The sequence below is a fragment of the Echinops telfairi genome, unplaced genomic scaffold (genome assembly GCF_000313985.2).
Source record: "Echinops telfairi isolate 266 unplaced genomic scaffold, ASM31398v2 ScPeMD7_14;HRSCAF=57, whole genome shotgun sequence".
Lineage (NCBI taxonomy): Eukaryota > Metazoa > Chordata > Mammalia > Afrosoricida > Tenrecidae > Echinops > Echinops telfairi.
The window spans coordinates 12,821,455-12,845,709 of NW_022103911.1; the positions used below are offsets into that span (position 1 = coordinate 12,821,455).

The 24,255-nt window shown below is 39.7% G+C and overlaps 1 protein-coding gene across 2 annotated transcripts in view; it reads left to right on the forward strand.

The window, feature by feature from the left end:
* The first annotated feature begins 2,337 nt into the window (after nt 1-2,337).
* Nucleotides 2,338-24,255, forward strand: part of PCDH10 (protocadherin 10) — a 56,230-nt gene continuing 34,312 nt past the window's right edge. For both annotated transcript variants that reach the window (XM_004711854.4, XM_004711853.2), the window contains exons 1-4: nt 2,338-5,807; nt 7,342-7,400; nt 7,934-8,040; nt 16,527-16,832. In XM_004711854.4, the coding sequence (XP_004711911.1) occupies nt 3,177-5,807; nt 7,342-7,400; nt 7,934-8,040; nt 16,527-16,832 (3,103 nt within the window). In that variant the 5' untranslated portion in view covers nt 2,338-3,176. The remainder of the gene's footprint in view (nt 5,808-7,341; nt 7,401-7,933; nt 8,041-16,526; nt 16,833-24,255) is intronic.

Sequence of the window (24,255 nt, forward strand, 5' to 3'; positions counted from 1 at the left end):
CTCTGTTTCAAAGACCTCCCCAAGTCAGCTGAACTTCATCTACATTTCTCGATTAGAAATATCCTTTCCCAAACAATTTCTGGATCTGCATTGTCATTCAGCCGCATGTCTCTCACACGCAAACAGGAACGCGCGCGCGCGCGCGCGTGTGCACACACGCACACACACACATACACAAGCACACAAATATTCCGGTCATACAAATGAACACATTAGAAAATTACCGTTATTTTTAAAAAGCTCCTGGATTCGGATGAGTCCATTTGAAGAGCTCAAAACATTTCATTTCAAACCTGAAGAAACAGAAAGGGGGAGGGGCGTAAAGTAAAGTGCAGATGCAATGCCGTATTAATATTCAGACACACTATAATCTCCTTTTCATTGATCCACAGGTTCTTTTATAAACTGCTGCTCCATTCTCAGGCGCAGACGTGATGTTGAAGTCTTTTAACTGCAGCGGTTTTCACTTGGCTTTGGCCGGTTGTCAATTTACTGCAGCTGGAAAAGGATTAGCCATTTTTGCTGGCATCCTTCTTTCTAAGCGCTCAGTCAGTACCCATCTCCATGATAGAGCCCGGCGGGGGGTGGGGGTGGGGAGCAGAAATCACTCAGGGCACTCGCAGGGCTTGCCTCCGTCTACAAGCAGCCCACCAAACACTCTTTATCCCCGGAGCGGAGGGAAGGGCCACGTACCGGGGTCAGGGAAACGACTTTCTATTCCCTGCAGGTTGTGGCAGTGTTACTCTGGGGGCGCTCATTACCGGGAAGTCACAAGGGACCTTCCTGTCTTTTGCCACATGGAAAAGAATAAACAGGGACTGCTTTCGTACAGAAACCACCCGGTCCGTTCGAACAGCCTATGAATGAATAGGAAATGTGCTGTCTTTTCTTGGGGGATAGGGATTGAAACATTCTTTAGAGCGGAAGAGTTCGGGACTACACGTTAAGGGAACAAGCACGGGGTGCGTGAACACACACCGTTGCTGGGCCCCTCCAGAGTAGGCACTTGGAGGCCTCCAAGCCCACCCTGAGGGATCGGGAAAGGCTCGCTTGGGGTTTGCACTGCGCGTGGGGCCAGGGGAGGCGGATGTGCGCAACATCCATGTGCAAATATGTTCACTGGCATCCGTAGCTACATACGTGAGCTCCCCTTGTGCACTGCTTGTGCGCACTTCCCGAATACGAATCCCCCGCCCCACCCGCGGCCGCGGCCGCGGCCGCCCGGCCGTCCTGGCTTCAGGATCCTGACCCTGGTCTCGGGAGGAATCGGTGCCTCCATTTAGCTTTGGGGGCGCGGGGGCAGTGGTGGCATTTAAAGATTTAGAAAAAGCAGAAAATACGCGCCCGCCCCCCCAGCCTCCGCCGCCGCGGTGTCCCACTTGGCCGCACGACGCGCAAGGATATCATAGGCGCCTCACAGCGCCAGGCGGCGCGCGGTGCCCGCCCCGGGCTGGCAAGCCTGGCGCTAGGATGGCGGGCTGGAAGGCGGCTGCTCAAAGGCAACTCTTCCTCTGCCACTTATCAAAGCGCTCTCACCGCGAAGCTCGGTCTCCAAGAGAGTTAATCTATTGGGCAGAAATGCTGTGACTATGCATTTGTGGAAGGAAAAGGCACATCTGGCACATTAACCCTATAGGAGCTGCGACACACATCCATTGGCGGGAGTCCCTCAGCTTTTTAGCACCCATCTCTGTTCCCACCGCAACGGCTTTCCACGCAGCCCCTTCTGATCCTCAGGCTTATTTTGGCACATCCATTTTTTCAATGTCCTAGCAACTTCAGTCAGAGTCTCTTAATGAAGTAACCCCGGTCCATTAGTGGCCCCGCTGCAACTCCATCCTCGTCCCCTACTACCCCCTACCCCTGCCCCACTCCCCGGGGTTGTTTATTTCCACGATCCGGAAGAGGGAAATACCTTAAAGGAAAGAGAATGTTAGCATCATTGGAAACCCCGCTCCTGGGAGACCACACGACTGTTGTTGCTATTATGTTTTCGCATTTGCTGATGCAAGCAGGGGAACCTCTCGATTCCCTGCCCATTACCTGCGGCTGGGGACTGGGAACTTTCCGCGGCACAGTCCCCAGCTAGCACCTCGGGACCTGCCGGGCTGTTCTCGCTCTCACACTCACACTCACCCGGGTCGCCTAGGCGCCGGCTCGGCCCCGCCCCGCCTGGCTGCTGCCTGACGCTCCTGTTTGACAACCACATTGCCCAATCAACAGTGGCGCGGTGGGTGGTGCTCGTTAACGATTGGTTGGCAGAACGAGGGCGCTGCGCAAAAACAGAGTAGCGGAGCGCTCGGAGCTCAGAAACTGCTAGCGGAGATCACAGGCTCTGAGGCTGAAGCAAGAGGAGGGAAGGGGAGACTAGAAAGGAAAGACAGATTAGAGGGAAAGCGGCTTGTGAAGGAAAGCAACAGAAAAGAAACTGCTTATCATACTAACAGAGGCAAATGACGGCGGAGATGAGGACGGGGAAAGACAAGACCATGAAAGCCAAAAAATACAAATAGAGAGAAAGAGGAAAAAATGCCAAGAAGGACGTCCATCCGACGATACGAAGAGAATGAAAGTTTTATACTGCAGAGCCATTCGCTGCTTTTCCGACACAACATTCTCTCGCTGTTTTTAAGCCCTTTTGCATTGGCCAGCCGTTGACATTAAGAGGCATGTTCAACGGTGCCAACAGCAGCTCCTCTTCCTTCTCCTATTCCTCTTCATCTTCCTCCTCCTCCTCTTTCTTTTCCTCCTCCCATCAGCAAGAAGACAAACCGAGGACAGTCTTGAAATATCAAAATTTCCTCCTTGGGATTTGCCAGCGCTGCGTTGCGCCAAGATCGTCGGAATAAAGGACGCTGACTATTGTAATATTATTTTATCAATTGGTCAGTGGGAAGATTACAGATGAGGAAAGGGGACGCCTGTCACCCTTCCTGCGCTAAGATTGAAAAATGAGGCTGGATTGGGGGAAACCCTAAAATGAAGCAAAAGGAATAAGATTTTTAACAACAGAAAGCCACAGGAGCCCCCCCCCCCAAAGTAGCGCACTTTTTTAGGGGGGGTGTTTTGGCTTTTTATTAAAAATTTTTGGAGAGATTTTTTTTTCCCCGTGGTGGTGGGGGAGGTGACTGGGTGGCTGACTGGCTGCGGGGAAACTGCTTTCTTTCCCTTTGGAGATGATTGTGCTATTATTCTTTGCCTTGCTCTGGATGGTGGAGGGAGTCTTTTCCCAGCTTCACTATACGGTCCAGGAGGAGCAGGAACATGGCACTTTCGTGGGGAATATCGCTGAAGATCTGGGTTTGGACATTACAAAACTTTCCGCTCGCAGGTTTCAAACAGTGCCCAAATCACGGACCCCTTACTTGGACCTCAACCTGGAGACCGGGGTGCTGTACGTGAATGAGAAGATCGACCGCGAGCAAATCTGTAAGCAGAGCCCCTCTTGCGTCCTGCACCTAGAGGTCTTCCTGGAGAACCCCCTGGAGCTGTTCCGAGTGGAGATCGAGGTCTTAGACATCAACGACAACCCCCCCTCCTTCCCGGAGACGGACTTGACAGTGGAGATCTCTGAGAGCGCCACGCCAGGCACCCGCTTCCCCTTGGAGAGCGCATTCGACCCAGACGTGGGCACTAACTCGCTACGCGACTACGAGATCACCCCGAACAGCTACTTCTCCCTGGACGTGCAGACCCAGGGGGATGGCAACCGATTTGCGGAGCTCGTGTTGGAGAAGCCCTTGGACCGTGAGCAGCAAGCGGTGCACCGCTACGTGCTGACCGCGGTGGACGGGGGAGGAGGAGGAGGAGGAGAAGGAGCTGGAGCCGGCGGTGGGGGAGGGGGCCTGCCCCCCCAGCAGCAGCGCACCGGCACGGCCCTCCTCACCATCCGAGTGCTGGACTCCAACGACAATGTGCCCGCCTTCGACCAGCCCGTCTACACTGTGTCCCTCCCCGAAAATTCGCCCCCGGGAACGCTAGTGATCCAACTCAACGCCACAGACCCAGACGAGGGCCAAAACGGCGAGGTCGTGTACTCCTTCAGCAGCCACATCTCGCCCCGGGCGCGCGAGCTCTTCGGGCTGTCCCCGCGCACCGGCCGGCTGGAGGTGAGCGGCGAGCTGGACTATGAGGAGAGCCCGGTGTACCAAGTGTACGTGCAAGCCAAGGACCTGGGCCCGAACGCTGTGCCCGCGCACTGCAAGGTGCTGGTGAGGGTCCTCGATGCGAACGACAACGCGCCCGAGATCAGCTTCAGCACCGTGAAGGAGGCGGTGAGCGAGGGCGCCGCGCCCGGCACGGTGGTGGCCCTGTTCAGCGTGACCGACCGCGACTCCGAGGAGAATGGGCAGGTGCAGTGTGAGCTGCTGGGGGACGTGCCGTTCCGCCTCAAGTCTTCCTTCAAAAACTACTACACCATCGTGACCGAGGCCCCCCTGGACCGAGAAGCGGGGGACTCCTACACCCTGACCGTAGTGGCCCGGGACCGCGGCGAGCCAGCGCTCTCCACCAGTAAGTCAATTCAGGTGCAAGTGTCAGATGTGAACGACAACGCGCCGCGCTTCAGCCAGCCGGTCTACGACGTGTATGTGACCGAGAATAACGTGCCGGGCGCCTACATTTATGCGGTGAGCGCCACCGACCGAGACGAGGGCGCCAACGCCCAGCTCGCCTACTCCATCCTCGAGTGCCAGATCCAGGGCATGAGCGTCTTCACCTACGTGTCCATCAACTCTGAGAACGGCTACTTGTACGCCCTGCGCTCCTTCGATTATGAGCAGCTCAAGGACTTCAGCTTTCAGGTGGAAGCCAGGGACGCCGGCAGCCCCCAGGCGCTGGCGGGCAATGCCACGGTCAACATCCTCATCGTGGACCAGAACGACAATGCTCCTACCATAGTGGCGCCCCTGCCGGGGCGCAACGGGACTCCGGCGCGCGAGGTGCTGCCCCGCTCTGCAGAGCCGGGTTACCTTCTCACTCGCGTGGCCGCGGTGGACGCAGATGACGGTGAGAACGCCCGGCTCACCTACAGCATCGTGCGAGGCAACGAAATGAACCTCTTCCGCATGGACTGGCGCACCGGGGAGCTCCGCACCGCTCGCCGGGTGCCGGCCAAGCGCGACCCCCAGCGGCCTTTCGAGCTGGTTATCGAGGTGCGCGACCACGGACAGCCGCCCCTGTCCTCCACAGCCTCTCTGGTAGTACAGCTAGTGGATGGCGCGGTGGAACCCCAGGGAGGGGGCGGGGGCGGAGGTGGGGGGTCAGGGGAGCATCAACGCCCCAGCCGCTCAGGTGGTGGGGAGACCTCACTGGACCTCACTCTCATCCTCATCATCGCCCTGGGCTCCGTCTCCTTCATCTTTCTGCTGGCCATGATAGTGCTGGCTGTGCGTTGCCAAAAAGAGAAGAAGCTCAACATCTACACGTGTCTGGCCAGCGATTGCTGCCTGTGCTGCTGCTGCTGTGGCGGTGCGGGCTCCACCTGCTGTGGCCGCCAAGCCCGGGCTCGCAAAAAGAAACTCAGCAAGTCTGACATTATGCTGGTCCAAAGCTCCAACGTACCCAGCAACCCAGCCCAGGTGCCTGTAGAGGAGTCCGGGGGCTTTGGCTCTCACCACCACAACCAGAATTACTGCTACCAGGTCTGCTTGACCCCAGAGTCCGCCAAGACCGACCTGATGTTCCTTAAGCCCTGCAGCCCCTCTCGGAGCACGGACACTGAGCACAACCCCTGCGGGGCTATCGTCACTGGCTACAGCGACCAGCAGCCCGACATCATCTCCAATGGAAGCATTTTGTCCAACGAGGTAAGGCTGAAGCGAAAGGACCACCATCTCTCATCTCCTCCATCTGAGAGCCTCCTCTAGCCCGGCCCTTGTATCTCTGGTGCACTGTGTATTTATTTTTAGATTATTAACTTATTTGTACCGTCGTGGGGCAGGGGGGAAATCACCCTCTCCCACTCCTTCAAGTGTAACCTAACCTTGTGTTCTTTCTATTCTTCTGCGTTCCCCACTTCCACATTTATCTTCATCCCCACCCCCACCCCTCTCCTTGGTGCTTTGCCACCTTGAACTCTCTCCTCTCTTTTAATATCCAAGTCTCCTCCTGGTCCTTTCCCTTCTCAGAAAGCTTGGCATGAAGTGGGGAGAGCAAGAGGGCGGGAGAGTGCGGAGGAGGGACTTTTAGCACTGGCAAAGATTTTGTCCCTTTGGTCTGTCCCAGACATTAATAAAGTTAATTCTATTTTGCGTTGTTTATCGATGCTTTCAGTCGCGTGTAAAAGTAAGCTATAGACTGTTTAACTTTGCGCAGTTGTCTAAATGCGAATGCATGTTTTAGTGAATGAGTTACCAGATCCTTGTCCTCTAAACTCGGCTGCAGAAAAGCCTTCAGTTCTGCTCTGGACAGCGTTTGCAGGGGCTCTTGAAGCTGAACGGCCACACAGTGTGAATTTGAATGAAGTTGCTTTGGCACAAACCCCTGTAAGAGTAAACTAACAAAAGGCTTAAACAATTGTTGTCTTAAATATATCTTCTATCCAAATAATCGCCTTCTTGCCACTGTTTTTTGATAAATCTCTGCTGCTGGCTTTCTTCATCCAATAATTTGGCTTGTCAATTCCGATCTCTACAAGGTGGAGAAGTGGCAAAGTTGGAGGAGGGTGGAGAATAAAGTTGATTTATGTAAAAAATAAGTTGGGTTTAGAAGAGGTTTGTGGGTGGTGGAGGGAGGAGGAGACTGCAGAGGGCTTTTGGAGGGGAAAGAATTGGGTGAAAATTATGAACTCTTCTTGGTAGGTTATCTTATTTATTTGAATATCAGACATTATTGACTCATGAATATTTGTACAGCTCATTTGTATCTTAAACACCTTTTGAAAATAAACAACAAAATAATTCCATGAAATATCCAAACTTATTTTCTTATTGAGCGTGCTGTTTTCCTTGTGTTAATCAGTGTACACTTAAACACTTTTTTAGAATATTAAGACTGCACACACCTAGGGTGACTCCATTAGAGACAATAGTTTGGAGGGTTATAAGGCCCTTTGTATTCTCTTCTTAAAAAACACACACAGACACACACACACCTAAAGTCACCCTTTAGTCTTCAATTTAAAAATGTTGTTGTTGTTGTTTTTCCCTTTCCAAATGAGTAAAAAGAAATATATTCAACTTTCTTTGCAAGTGTCTGCATATCTCCCTCACCCCAAAATCATTGGAAACTTGTAAGGATAAACACAATTACTTAAACTAGTTCTCATACCTAATCTCAGGATCAGACTTAGTTAAACCCTCACTATTCAAATACTCTTGATTGATTTATTTTCTTTCCTAGACTAAACACCAGCGAGCAGAGCTCAGCTATCTAGTTGACAGACCTCGGCGAGTTAACAGGTATGAACTTTTTTCATAGTTTGTAGTATGGACATTGTACTACCTAGTAAAAGCACAAAGCAGGTACATTATCAGATATCCAAATATAAACACATTCTGATAAGGGCAGGCTTTCACTTTTGGTCATGTTAATTTTACTTGAAAACACATTAAAGTATATGATGTGTCTCATTTTTTTACAATTGACCAAAATATGAAATATTTTGTCAGTTTACACTTCTCCACTGCCTCTAATATTCTTCCTTACTTTTTCAGATGTATGCTCACATCTGTTTTATGATAATGATATTAACACAAACCTAGACCCCCTCATAGAATAATTCCTAAACATTATATGCAGTCAGCATTCAAAGTGACTGTTAATGCTCAATTTTGAAGAGCTTGGTTTAGGCTATAAAAACCAGCTTTAAGCAGAAATAAAGCCAACCAGGAGGTCTATGCATGCAGCACTATCTGTGACCATGTGGTGGCAGAAGAACGTTTTCTGTGTTTCCTCTATTTTGATTCTAATATTCACATTTTTGTACTTCTAGTTCTGCATTCCAGGAAGCTGACATAGTAAGCTCTAAAGACAGTGGTCATGGAGACAGTGAGCAGGGTGATAGTGATCACGATGCCACCAACCGAGGCCAGTCAGCTGGTAAGTGTGAGTGTGATCAAAAGGCAACCGAAATGCTGTTAACTTTTGTTAAGAGTAAGAGGAGGAATCTTACAAGAATAATGTTCTAGGTAATGTTCTGGTAGTGTTACAGAGAGATGGTAACTTCCGATGCAGGTACATTTCCAAGAGCATTTTTAAAGATTCACTGATCAACTTTCTTTCGTTGGAGAGATGAAGACAGACATCAATATGTTAGAGGATGGAATGTTTTTTCTTGATGCAGTGCCCTTTAAGGGATTATACTGCTAAAAAAGAGCCACAGGACGTTCACCTGTTCCAACCCGAGTTAGTCAATTAAGGTATTATTAGCCTTGTGTAAGGATGAGGTAACTGAAGATGAATAAAATTGATTGACCTGTACAAGGTCACAAGAGCATAAATTCAAATCTCTTGCCTTCCAGAGCATTCCATTTTGTATTCCAGCGGTATTGAATAGAATGTGAGAAAGGATGGCAATTAAAAGTCAAAAATAGGTTGAAAGCTGTATTTCTAATTTTGGATCCTTGGTTTTCAGGGTAATAAGCAAGCATATGATCATATATAGTTTCTGAAAGGTTCTAGGTTTCCTCATATTTTCACAAAGGTCTATTACCTGGCAAAAGTTGAACTTGTGTGCATCAAGATGCAATGTGATATTGAAGTTTTACATTAGCTGATTTTACTTTTAAATTTATTTAATTTTACCAAATCATTTCTATATTATTTTGCCTTTAGATTTTATTTTGTCCTTATAATTCTGATACTACAATGAAACATTTCAAGGAAATAAAATGCATACCTTGTTTTTCATATTTACTTATTCTATTAATTTTGTTTTTATATGACACACACTGACCTGGAAAGGCAAGTAAGCTTTTTGTAACTTCTAAGCATATCCATCCCTGCATTGTCTTTGGGCTGAACTTAGCTCCCTTGAGATTTGGCCTCTACTTTGGATAATGATATAACTGTAGCGATAGTCCCCTCTTTTGCAAGGTAGCCTTGGTCCTCAAGAACACCCATTCCTTAACACACTCAGTGGATGTGTGAATGGTGCTGAGGCAGTGTGTCAAAGGGCAGTGTATGCCCCATGGTCTCCTGGCAGCAGTGGTTGCTGTAAGCCTCTCACTTGGCTAATGTGTGCGGTGTCTGCGGCGGCCCTTAGCCTTGGGAAACCCAGGCAGGAGGAAGGGGAAAAAAGGTTGTTCAAGGGTCTCTTTATATTGCTGCAAGTCATTAATATGCAGACCTAATGAGACTTGAGAACTGCCAAGAATCCCCGGAGGTCTCTGCCCCTTGCGGGCCTTCACGCTAAGTGAACAGAGCATCTATTTAGTGTCTGAGAACCTGACAACAAACCAGATCTTGCCAGAAGTTTATATTTGAGTACAAAGTCCCTTTCATTTTTGGCCTATATATGGCATATGATTTATTGTGATCTTTTAAAAGCTGTACATTTTGAATTGCTCATTACTCTTCTTTTCTCCCTGAAATTCTAATTTCTCACCCAGCCTTTCAACTTTAAAACAAAATGCTTAATACATATATCCTTGACCACCCCACACCCCTTTGCTTTTCTGTCGCACTACAATCTCTTTGAACATTTCAATTAGTTTGGTCCCCTAGACATAGTGAATGGTAATACCCCAACCAAATGAAGAGAAATAAATAAACATTAGCAAAAAGGACTAAATTTGAAAGATATGTGGGAATAAATTTTATTCAAGGGTCTCCCCATACCTACTTTCTCTTCCAGGCACTCAAATTACTGCTCTAATGATGTTTCTTTCAACCTATTGGAGATGTCAAAGCATTTCAAAGAAACAAAATGCTAGAATGTGTCTTTCTGGAAAACATTATAAAAGGACAGTTTGCATTTTTTATTTATAAAAATTTTTTAAAAACAACCTTGACTATCTTTAAATTCTCCAACCTCTAAAAGTATTACAGAATTACTAATCCATTTATGCATTTAATTAGCAGTTACAGGGTAGCTACACATACTGAGTACAATAATAGCTGTTTGAGGGATGTAATAATACACTTATATTTAGAAGTAATTGCACTTTTGTGTGCTGAATTGCAATCAAATTTAGTATGTCTAATTTTATTGTAAAAGGACTTTTGAAATGTTGTATTTTTCAGTAAAAACCCTAAATATACAGAATTAAAGTACATTTACTTAAGGATTTTTTTCAATCTAGACTGCTGTTTTGTACTATAAACACACACCCGGTAGCTAGAATAATTCCATAAAGTATTGCCCATTTTGAATAAAATGGTACAGAAATCTAGGTTTTTTCTTCATAAGGTCAGGTAAAAATGATTTTCCAAATCAACATCTTTGGGAAATATTACTGAAAACATTTGTTTTCAAGTGGGGAGGGAATTGTAGTAATTAGCAGATTTCACTTAGCTAGATATTAGGTAGTGGGGAATTGACAGCTTAGCAAGGTGGAGAGTAATGAACATTGGAAACATATTGGTATTTTTCTGAATACTATCTTGCCTTAAACCTACTACCCATACTACATTGTAAACATGTATACTGTTTGGCTAGTGTTTCACCTATTTAAACTTCCTAACAGTCTCTCTGTTTTCACTTGCTTCTTTGTTAGCATCACTTGTTAGCCATTTATTTAGCTATGCCTTCTATTTGTTTATCAATGAATAGTTTTATTTTTATTCCCCACCCCCTGCCCTTACTCTCCTCATTTTTAAGCCATTTAAAGTCACCAGTTCTGCTCTTAGAAGGGCTTTAAACATGGAGCCAGCTGCAGAGAGAATTACATAAGCGTTCTCAGTTTTCCAATTCACCTGGCTCCATGTGTAAAATTCTTCGGCCTGATCACTGCGCTTTGGCACTTTCTCTTTATACACTATTGATATATTGATTAAATGTGGCAGAAGTCCAAGGAGATGTGTTATATACATGCATAAATTATCACAAGAGGAAAACTTGATTAACCGGAGCTAAAGTTTGCTAAGAAAGTGAGAGTGGACTTTAAATTAAAATGTCCTCAATTTCGTTTCTTTTGTGGAATTCAGAATTTTAAAGTTACGCCATTGAATTATAGATTTCCTTTTCTAAATACACAAACCATTACTGAATATAAACATAGTTGCACATTCATAAACATTTTAAATATTTGTGGAGGTATATCAAAGTAATTCTATTTACTACGAACAAATGATTTTTTCCGTTTGTTAAGTATGTACAATGTGAAGATTAATGAGCTTACTTATAAATCCATTTTCTATACATTGATATTTTAGTGCTGAAAAATGAAAGCTCTAATAAATGATTCAATTATTATTATTTTACTCAATAGAATTTAACTGAAATTTTTCTAGTTTTTCTCCATACACATTTTTCTTTCAGCTAACCCGAGAATTTAGTTCCTAAATGTGTTTAATTATTTACTCGTTATTATGGCATTTACATGTCATACATATGGTTAAATTACAGCTATAAATTCAATCACAAAATGAGAGGAATTACCAGCATTCTCAAATTAGTAGATAAAGCATATTCAAGCCATTGCACTCGTGCCATAGAAAATCCTTGGTTTGAGCATAAAATATAAACTTCTCTTTCCCCACCTTGAACAAAAAAATTCGATACGGCTTCTGAGTTTACATGTAAAATAACACCAGCCAAATTCACTGCCAATACGTATATTCCAACTTGGAGAAATGAAATAGGACAGGGTAGAAGTGCCACTTTGGGGTTATGATGCTGTAAATCTTTACAGAAGTCAAAAGCCTCATCTTTCTCCCATGCAGCTGTTGTTGGATTCAAACTGCTGACCTTGCCATCAGCAGCCAAATCCTCAACCCACTCCACCACCAGCACTTCAAAAGATACACTAATGTTTGAAAAAGCTTCTACAAGTTTCGGGTGAAAATCTGAACTACAATTTTATTATGTGGAGATATTTATAATTGGGGAAAGAATCTGGCAAAACATTGAGGGAAAGTGAAGAAAAATGTAAGAATATGAAGGTTTCCAGGGAGAAAATGTTGACTTTTTTACATGTTTTGATTATTTTATTAGTGAATAATCTTGATATTTTTGCACAAAATATTTTCTTAAGGGTTATGACAATTTTTGTGGTTACAATTATATCTCTTAGTAGTCCACTGTTAAGTAGTTAAAGGGAAAAATTGATATTTCTTCAAAACATAGTGATAATTTCCTTAAATTTATTTTATCATGTTTTATGAACTGTTGTTGCATCAGAAAAATACACTTAATTTAGTGTGGCATTCATTAGAAAAAAGCACAGATTGAATGCAATCCTAATAGTTTTGAAAGAACTCTTTGTTCATATTGTCTCTGACTCGAAGGGGCAAACTACTTGCTAGCTGAAATATGTATTTTAAAATTTGTCTAAATATATATTTGCATTCCAGGAGGGTATCACGTCTGCTGTCATTCCTTTCAAAGCAGACTATTTCTGAAAACAAAACAAAAAAACTATGGAAAAAGATTGCAAGTTACACACACACACACACACACAAATACATATATATATATATATATGCTGAAGCATTTCTTAGAAAGTGCTAACATTTCAGAAGCAAGGTTTGGATCTTATTTTTCTAGCTCTGTGCAAAGAACACAAGTTAAAATTATTTTCGCTTGGGCCTTCAATTGAGCGATTTAAACACAGCATGAGCAATGTGGCAAGTACTGTATTATCTGATGTCCCTGTGCATATGTACTCACTCATGTATCTCAACCAGACAGATTTCTGCTTGCAGTCAGTGTTAGACTTACAACATAGTTCTCCTTTAACTTAAATGTTACGTGCATTCGACCTCACTATAAAATGATAGAGTAGATCCCTACTGGCAACAAATTAGCTAGTACAATCACCTGCATTGGCCACATGTGCAGCTTTGAAATCATTGAAGAATTTGAGCCGTTTCTTGCACTAAAATAGGCAGCATAAGAACTACAGGCACCTGTTCTGACTTACCTACAGATTGGACTTGAATGTTTTGTTTTTGTTTTTTGCTTAGGAAAAAAATGACTTGACTATTTACTTAGACTAAAGACACACTTAGAAACAGATTTTGTTTAAACCCAGGGAATGCCTATATTTTCTAAATAAGGTAATATGCTTAATAAGATATGTCATAGGTGATAACAGAGAAAACATTTTTAGTAGTGCCTGTGATGAAGAGTTAATGGGATAAATGGTTGATTTCCAACTACATGAACGACTTCATAACCTGTTTTCTGTTAACTTATTAGAAAATTACTGATTTAATATCCATGTTATGTTTTCTAACATTTTCCGGTTTTCTGAAATTTCGTCATGAGAAATAGGTGCATTTTTAAAAAATCAGTAAAATGGATCAAAAAGGCTCATGCACAGTTTAAGCCATCTTACTTATGATTCTTCTTTTATAAAACCCACTAAATCCACTGCTGCCAATGCTCTATAGATTTTCCTAGATTATAAATATTAAACTGTATATTATTACTGTAGTAATTCCTTTTTAAAAAACAAAATTTGTAAGTGCATAAAGAACATTATTTACAAGTTTTGTTCTTTTAAATTTTTTTATGTCAATTTACACTGCTTCTCCAGCGAGAAAATTTAACATATTTCTCATTTTTGTTGGTATGTACATTATATAGATATATACACACACATAGTTGTATACACATATATGTACAAAGATATATATAGTCCGATAGATTCTCAACTCAAAAGAACTTCATTACCAATTTTAAGGCAATTTCAACTCACTTCTAGTAATCAGTGATGGCAGAAAGTCCTCATAGGGAGAAAAGGAAACGTGCACACATGAATATAAATGACCTAGAAAAACAAGTGGAACAGCATTGTAATATTAACGTTCAGATAAAAGTTTATTAATAATTTTCCTGTGTGATATTATCATATTAAATTAAAAAAGAATTTGGGTTTAGTACAAAATGATGTGCGAGATTGTATATGATCTGGTGTAACTGTTTAAAATATTATCATCAAATCTTTAAGGAAAATTATATTAATTCCAAAATTTGTACTCATATCCATCTTCAGCAGGGCCCAATAGTACACTTTTATTTGAACTCCATAATTTAAATTTAAGTGGAAAACAATTAACATTCATAAAAATATCTCAAATAAAGTCAACTTCATCTATCAACAATCCCCTCCGCCCATCAACAGACTTTAAATAGGGAGCATTTATAGTATCATGTGTTCAAATGACAATCTCTCTGGTTCTACATCTCCCTATCAAGACACACAATAAATGTGTGTTAGAGACACTCTCTGTTCTCTTTTACTGTATGTATCGTCATGCAAATATAGGATAAATGACTGAGCTTCTCTCTGTCTAGTGAAACATTTGCATGATTTACATGCTGTTTCCAGTCTGATTTCTTAATCCCAGTTTCAGGTCATGTTTATATTCCTAACGAGCTCACTGATCAGAAATTTCTTTCCAGGCTTACACATGGCAATTATCAATAGAATATTCTAATCCAAGTCATACTTGGCATTATACACAGTTTAGTTTTTGAGTCATTATAAACAAAGATTAAAAAATTATAGAAAGATTAAGGGGGAACCGATTACAAGGATCTACATGTGACCTCCTCCCTGGGGGACGGACAGCCAAAGAGTGGGTGAAGGGAGATGTTGGACAGGGCAAGATATGACAAAATAATAATTTATAAATGATCAAGGGCTCATGAGGGAGGAGGAGTAGGGAGGGAGGGGAAAAATTAGGAGCTGATGCCAGGGGCTTAGTGGAGAGCAAATATTTTGAGAATGATGAGGGTAATGAATGTACAAATGTGCTTTACACAATTGATGTATGTATGGATTGTGATAAGAGTTGTATGAGCCTCTAATAAAACAATTAAAAAATAGAAAAAAATATTTAATTAACTGTTCTTAACTCCAAAATATGTTCATGATCTGGAATGTTCACAATATTAAAAATGTATTTTCTTTATGTTTCATCTATAGACACTAACAAATATATGCACATAATTCAAAGAATGACAGAGTAGGAATTTGAACACCAAACATTTTTCAAGAGCTCATGTCATCATATTTGTAGATGAAACATCAATTATTCTTATCAAATAAAGCTTATTCTGTTTGCTAAAAAAAAAGAAAAACTCTTAGGTTTCCAGAATAGATAGCCTGTACTATAAGGGCTTCTTCTGTACTGATTAACCATGTTCAGATTGTTCTTTCTCTAAATCACATTCAACAAATATTACTTCATCCTGAAAAAAAGAAAAACATTAAAAGCTTTCTTTCATCGATGAGTATGCTAGCTTTTCTGCATAGTACTAAATGTAAAAATGAACATCGGGTAGTACTTTGTAGTGTTTGGTAATTACAAAACCTTCTTTACAAAACTGAAATAGATTTTTTGAGTTGCAATCAGATAGCATTTAGTAGTCTTGTCAATCTAAGGAAGACAATGGCATTTTGAGTTGTCATTTGTAATCTTGGTATTAGCAGATTAGTAAGCAAATATTTCTGTGTTGACTGTGACAAGTGTTTTCCAATATAATACAAGTACTAAGGTATTTATCAATAGTATCTGCATCTGATTCACTCGACACTTGGTTTCCTTAGTTTCACTAATTACAGCCATTTGTTCTGGGTTTATCTACAGTGAGTGGTACATAATAAGTGGTTTGCAGTGATACGGAGCACCAGAGAGTCATTGAGAAAACCTTATAAGAGGTCATTTCCTAAGATTCTAGAAAAGCACGTTGTTTTCTATGCATAAATCTTATTCATTCTTGTTATTTACTTGTTTACTAAGGTTTATGACACTTTGCTGTTGATTTTCATTTTGTTTCACATCCCGTTTCATAATCTAAATATCATTGTTACAGTGCTGGACCTATTTTTGACTCTGGGAAAGAGAAAGCGGTTGAATTGTCCTTATAGATGACGACGTAAGAAGGTCTTACCTTGAATTATTTTTTCTCTATGTATGAAGTCAGCAAGATATTCTAAGAAATATCCATCCTTCTACTCATGACTTCTTAGTTACTTAAATAATAGACCTCAAACATTTCTTTTCAAAACTCTGCGTAGTTTCAGAGCACTGCCTCTCTGGCAGGAAAAGTCAGCCTTGTCATTTGCAGACCCTTTTTTAAGTCATAAACAAAATCATATACCAATGTTTTGTTTCTATCCGTTCAAATTCAAACACCTTCCCTCACCACCCTTTTTTGGTGACCTGTTGTGGCATAGTGGTTATGTGCTGAATTGCTAACGGTGTAAGGTCAGCGGTTTGAAACCATCAGCCACTTCTACTCCCCAAAGTGTTTCAGTCTCAGAAACCCTCAAGGGCGGTGGTTCCTGTCCGATTGGGCCGCAACGGAGTCGCCTCGATGGCACTAAGTGTGCTTTTTACTCTTTCAGCTCCAAGTAACTGGCCGTGCTCTGGAAGCCTGTACCTGTAGTCTCCTTTTGTTCTCCTACCAGGTATGGATCTCTTCTCCAACTGCACGGAGGAATGTAAGGCCCTGGGCCACTCAGATCGCTGCTGGATGCCTTCTTTCGTCCCTTCGGACGGACGTCAGGCAGCTGATTACCGCAGCAATCTTCATGTTCCGGGCATGGACTCTGTTCCAGACACCGAGGTGTTTGAAACTCCAGAAGCCCAGCCTGGAGCAGAGCGGTCCTTCTCCACCTTTGGCAAAGAGAAGGCCCTTCACAGCACTCTGGAGAGGAAGGATCTGGATGGACTCCTGTCTAATACACGAGCGCCTTACAAACCACCATATTTGAGTAAGTATTGCACCAACTTTTTCATTAGAGCGTTCCCTTTGAGGAAATACAGCTCAACGTTCGGTTCTTCTAAGTAAAGATAAGAGTTCGGGTATTTTTCAAAAACAACAAACACAATGACTCAGATACAGGCAGCATATGTGAATGGAAGAATGGATTTAATAACAAGGCAGGTTCCTAGTGTGTTAGGTTATTATTGTCAGAACCATTAGCACAGAACTTTTGTTTCACTAAGGAAACATTTTTCGTGGCCTTATTTTTTTTTAAACTTTGCTCGCTTGCTTGCTTTTGTTGTTGCTGTTGTTGTTGTGAAGGGTTAAAATTAAGACAGAAGGCCATCACTTAACAAGCTACATGAGAGATCATTATTTTTTATTGATGTCAGCATTCTTGTCTAATCGTGTTTTTACTGCAGTGATTATTCAATACCTTAGGACAAATTCAGAAAACAATATGATGCCATTTTGAACATTTGAAATGAGTAATATGCAGATTTCCAAATCACTGGTTTTAACTCGAAGATCTGTAATATAGGAACACATTAGTACAGGGATTTCCTTCATATATTAAAAAAAAAAACAAAAAACCCAAACGATCCTAACATAGAAAAGAGCCCTCGTAGTGCAGCTATTCAAAACTCAGAGGCTAAGATAGCTGTCTTTCGAAAATTACTGGTGGATCCATGGAGGAGAAATGTGGCAACTCCCTTCTGCAAACAGTACAGCCTTGGACACACTCTTCTGTCTTCCAGGCTTGCTGTGAGTTAGAATCGACGCAAGGACAATGGTTCTATTCTCCAGTTCCTGAATGGTGCGAAGGGTTAACATGCTCAGCGGGTAAACACAAGCTTGGAGGGTGAAGTCAGCTTAGAGGTGACTTGAAAGAAAGACTTGATGATCCACTTGCAAAAATTAGCCATTGCAAACCGTATGGAGCACAACTTTACTCTGACACACGCAACATTGCCACGAGGCAAAATTCACTGGATGACAATGGAACTTAGACAGATTGATAATTGTTCTCAGTTCTTTCACTATTGCTACTTTATTTTCTTGGTGTATTATTTTATACAACCACTGTGAACAATAAAAAGGCTTTGAGATTCATAGTATATTTCTTTTAAGACTCTTCATAATGGAATTATTCCATTTATGTTCTGCGACACAGGAGTCTTGCTTTTAGTTCATCGATAAATAACTATTGAGATTTCAGTGTTGTGGATAAGAACCATAAAATAATAACATTACAATTAAACGTGTAGCAATGCAAACAAATGATGATTTTAATTTTTGACAATGAATCCTCTGTACATGCTTTTCTTACTGTCATCTGATAGCTTTAAAAGGTCACAGGACCAGAAGATGAGCTGTTCTAACTATTCCTTTCATTTATGACTCCTAAAGTGAGAGGAAAGAGGCAAACAATATTTAAAGAAAAGCACTAAAATAATACATATCTCAATTATTATGTCTACACAACAGGACCTTAAAAAGTTTGTGGGAACATGGAATTAGAAGATAATGGAAACTTTTCTTGAGTTTTTCAAAGGCTTCTCATATGATATGAAAGCTATCAATTGAATGCATTTAGACCATGACTGATAGTATGAACTTAAGAACCCTAGAATTGTTTTTACCTAGATATCATTGATTTTTTTGCTTTAATTTTTAATGTCATAAACTTAAGGGAGAGCACAACTGCTTAAGGAAATTAAATATGTAAATATCTGACATTAACAATTACGATTTAATTTAGATCCTAAATTTTTAACATTTAGCAGACAAAGTCATACACATCTGTGATTTTAAATCACCTAAATTATACTTTTCCTAATAAATTGGGACTGTGATGTGGTTTTGACCCTCAGATTGCATTCTAGGTGTTTGAATTTTATTTTTCACCCAAAAACAGCGTGCAGTATTGTCTAGGGATTATTTTACTTAACCTAAGAATATATATTACTGAACTACATTACCAGTGATTTAGAGGGGAAAATGATATTTGATTCTGAGTAATTTAAATTTGAACTTCCAAATAAATGCACATATTTACTACTTAACAGCTAGATCTATTCTAAAGTATTAAAAAGAAATCAAGTCACACTTGTTCTAATTTAGTACTACTGTTGGTGAAGTTACACTTATAGGGAACTGAAATTATATCAGGTAAATGCCTTATCTTCATTGATTAACTTCTTTTTAATTTTAGCACTCATGGTAAATAATATGTCAATCTTGAAATTATCAATGCATATATTTAATACAAGTGTCTCTACTTCATAAGAAATGAGTGTGTCCACTTAGAAATCCGATTTTAAGAATTATGAAAGTTATTTACAATTCTGTGTTGCTAGAAGTCAATGAAAAATCTATTATGTTCCCTGGAAAAATTAGATTTGTAAGCATATTATTCTGGTATAAGGTTAGAATAATTAAATTTTAATAGCATTTTTAAAAAGGTTGGCCCATTTTAGCCCATTCACAGGGATTAACAATTGGAATTTGAGATGAAGGATGACCTGGATGGAAAATTAGCTGAAAAATAACTATGCTGTTGTTTTTCTTTACACATTCTCGGTATTTTATATAACTGTAATGATGTCTGAATCCATTTCTTGTGCCTTCTAGTATTTAATGTCATCTCAAATTCACAATTATCTTTAATATGTAAGTTTGGCTATGACTTAATAGACTAGGAATTTTATGGTTGAGCTTATTATACTGCAAACTATGAATTTAAAATATTCTTCACTACTGTATCCCTAAATTCAGGTGAGAGTTGTTAATACCTGTATCATTTAACATCATCTCGAAAGCCTGTCCCTTATGTAATTAAAGAAGCTAAAAATTGACACTAATTACCTGCTTTTAATCAAAATGTTTAAATAATTATTGAGGGAGTGATTTTTTTTTTTTGGCTGAACATGCACCTAGTTTTATAATGACCATATGTACGTTTTGACATTCAGAAAAGTAGCCGAATATTCAGTTATATGTTTAAAGATCTAAAAATGCTTAATGAGGCTGCCATGTTCTTTTATAAAGTAATAACAGGGAAGGGGTGATATGCTTAATCATACAAATAAGTCTATTGCTTATCCCCAAGAACTTTTTCTTTCTGTATGACTGAATGCTAGAATTTAAATTAAAAGCCTAAGAAATCAACTTTAACATAGAATTAGGAACACTTACACTTTTTAAAAAGTATATTTTATGTTTTTAGAAGAACACAAATAAAGTCTTATTGTCTTCTTTCTGTCTTCTTTTATGTATGTATGAAAATATCATTTCCTTTGTCAGGAGTAATCATGAACACATCTATCAAAATTTAGTTAATCATAAGCAATTCCTAAACATTTGGCTTTTCTTTTCACTTTTGCTTTAATGCACTTTGCTGATATTCAGATATTCAATAAAGGGGTACTCTGGAAGAATTAAGAAAAATTTAAATACATAGAATGTGGACATATATTCAAAACACAATACTTAGATTTATCTTTAACTTAATATCATTGCATTAAAATGTTATAGAACTTTAGCTTTTTGAAAATCAGAATAGCAAAATTGAAAGTGATTCAGTTAAAATGAATTATTTGTCACACTTTAAAAATGATAAAATGCAGCAAGAACATATAATCTTTGGGGTTTTAAAATATCATCGCTTGTTATAACAAAGATTTCTAAATATTGTTTAGAATTGTAAACTTCTTTCAGATGACAATAAAATATGTGTAAGAACTCTGGAATTCTCAACAAACACCAAACAAAAATAATTGAACTTCAAGAGTGTAATTGAAAAAGGCTATAATGCAGAAAAGCTTTAGTGGTTATTTTAATAATTCATTTACTTAAGATTTTGTCCATAAGTTTTTGATGTCACCTCTAAAATATACCATCCCCTTTATTAACCTAAAGGGTTGCTCAGTTCCAAAACAGTTGCACTAACAAAATATTAAGGGATTATTATTTGGAATATTATTGATATCTTGTCAATAGACACAACCATTCCCTAGAAATTGAAGACAATTGTAAGATAACCAGTGAAATTTTATCTAAAATATCTGTCTGAAAAGCCTTTGATTATTTTTTGTTTACAATGATATCATAAGAAATGATATTGAATAAAGTAAAAGCAACTATATTGACATAAAGATATTTAAATTTCTAAACTTGTGGATTTTGTTCTAAGTAAAGGGAAACACTTATTGGAAAATACTGAGTTCATTCCAGCTTTCATAGCATATACTATTGAGACTAAAAGTTCATGTGTGCAATCCCTTTTGTCATTTTATCTCACCTTTATTATAATAAAAATATATATGCTACAACTTTATAGTCAAAATATTGGTGAGAATTTACTTAGGATTGCTTTCAATTATCATTATTTTGGGAGAATTTTTCTATGCATCCACAGTTTTACTACAAGAATGCCTGGGTGCCACAAACAGCTAAAGGTTGGACCACAGGCCAAAAGGTTGGCTGTTTGTAGTCACCGAGAAGTGCTTTATCAGCAAGTTCTGGGGATTTGTAGCTAGTAATCAGTCTTGAAAACCTTAGGGAGCAGTTCTGTGCAAACAAAGAATCAACATAAATCGGACTCAGTTCTAATAGTAACAACATTATTTCTGCAAAACACATTCTATCAATGTCTTGTCATTTTGTATGATACGAATTGCAAAACAGAGTCTTTAGCAGCATCTCTTCTAATCTCTTCATTATCTCCTTATACCCTTTGTGAGTTATTAACTCCACAATGTGGTGAGAGCTATCCAAAATTAAATATAAAAAGGAGTTCTCTTATTGGTATGCAGTACCCTCAGGCCCCTTGTATTATTTAAAGAAATGCTGGTAGCACAATGGTGCAGCAATCTCCCACTAACCAAAAGATAAGTGATTGGAAACTACCAGCCAGGGCTGTAGAGAGAGGTGTGGCACTCTGGTTTTGTAAACGTTACAGCCTCAGACACCCTACTGGGCCATTGTATTCTTTGCCACATTGTCAGAATGGACTCCACACCAATGGGCATTAGGTCCCACAGGTGGAATATTTACTATAAGATTTGTATCTTTCTTTAATATCATAAATGTAGCAATGAAGCATCACCTTGTAAAATATTTTGAAAGCTACAAATACATGTGTGTGTGTTTTAAGACCTTTTAAACATTTCTTCCATATTGGTCCAAACATCACACACACACACACACACACACACACACACACACACACACACAGGCACTTCAAAAAAGTTCATGGGAAATATAGAATTGAAAGATAAAGGAATTTTTCCATGTATTTTTTTGAAAACTTCTTAGAAAAACACCCACATATATTTCCTTTTCTAATTTCTATTCACCTTTTCTCCAAGTTGAACACATCTTTCTAGCCTAATCTTGTAGTTAACCCTGTGCCAAATCTTTCACCTTATAATCACACCAAGTAAGCTATTTTTCCATCAAATTCCTTGTTTAGAAATTGAGCTCAAATCTCTCATAAACAACATAGTTCACTCACCTCAAGTAGGAGACAAATGACAGAAATAGACTAGGATTTAGAAAGAGAACCATCACTCACTGCTATTACGTCAATCAGGTCTCAGAGCAACCCCGGAACAGGGTCGAACTGGCCCTGTGAGTTTTTGAGATTATAACTCTACTGAAGGAGAAAACTTCATCTTTCTCCTTCACAGTAGCTGGTGGCTTTGAACTGCTGACATTGTGGTTAACAGCCTACCGCATAACCACTACGCACCACCAGGGCTCAGTTCACGTTTTCTGTATCTTTACCATTAAAATGGAATGTTTTTATTATTTGCAGAATGTTAAGCTGTCCACAATTCATATCATTGTTCTTGGTAACTCTTGCAGCAGTTGATTAGAATTTCCCTATTGTGTTAGATAAGTGAGATGATATCTTGTGTCTTTATTTATTGCTTAATTATCTATCACAACCAGGATGATTTAAAGTGAAAGCTACAAAATCCTTCTGAAGGCTAGATATGAAACAGAACAGTTCTTTTACATCTGCCTTTCTGGCAGTTTCTGTAGATAGAATTTACTTGTTATTCAGACACCGGTGCTTTTCTGTGGCTTATATAATTTAAAGTTTGTATCTTTTATTGCATACCAACTAGCTAATATCCAAGAAGTTTTTTTTATCCCCTTTGTTGAAGAGGAGTTTCGTATTTTCTTTCAATAAATATAGCTATTATCTTTATAATTCTCTGTAATTTAAGAAGTCATTGTAATATGTTACCAAATTAAATTGACTTTATTTTGATTGCTAGACCTGTGGTTATCCAAACTTTCAGATCCTACTAAAACACAAAATTTATGCATTTATTATTAAAGACTGTTGTGGCAAGCAGTGTTTCATCATTTATTAACATTACTAAAATCAGCTTTTGCTCTGTTTTATTTTCTCTGCCCCCCATACAATTACTGTCTTGAAATACTTGAACTTATTCTCCATTTATAGCATATTATATATGCTAAATACTTACATGATAAAAACTAAAAGAATGTGTGTCTTTAAAATATTCAAAATGTTTTTAATGCTTTCACATACATTTTTTTAATGAACACATCTGCACACATACAATTGTTAAAATTGCCAGGCAAACTTTCTTCTTCTCTTCTAATTATAAGATATTTTGTTATTGTTGGGTATTGTCAAGCCAATTCTGACTCATGTGAGACAGAATAGAACTGCCCCATACAGGTTTCTTGGCTGTAATCTCTATAGAAATCCTTCCTGAGAGCTAGTGGGTTAATTTGAAATGCGGACCTTTTGGTTAGCAACAAGCTGAGGCTTAAAACTGCACGAGTAATAGTGAACTCTTAAAGCTTTAAACTAATTCTGTCATCTACAGTTTACACCATCATTTAATGAGAAGATTTTAACCCCTTTTAAAAGAAGCCAAAATGATTTGTAAAAATCACTGAGTGTTCCAGTGCTTTGGAATTTTAAGCATGTTTTATTTGTTCTAGGAACTTACTTCATATTCTCTGTATCTGAACTTCCATGGCATTTTAATTACCCCCTTTCTTACCCTGCCTGTAAAACCAGCCTTCTGTTTCATACTTATTTACAAGCACTTTCCACACTTTAGCTCTCATCTTCCCCATTTTTATAAAGCTGATAGGGACATATTTCTGGTTCCGTCACTTTTTTTCTTACGTAATTCCAATGTAGGAGTTATTTCCTGGCACAATCTTAATTACCTCTGTGTATTCACAGCTATGTGGTTACAAAATTGTGCATTTTTGAGTATTAAAAGAAGACTTTATTGATAAAAATTATTAAATATTTCACAATGCATTTGTTTATTAATCTATTATTCACAGCAGTCTATTTCATGCATATGTTGTATCTCATTGAGTTAGAACTTAGCATATTAATATTTTTTATAAACCTCATTTTGTAT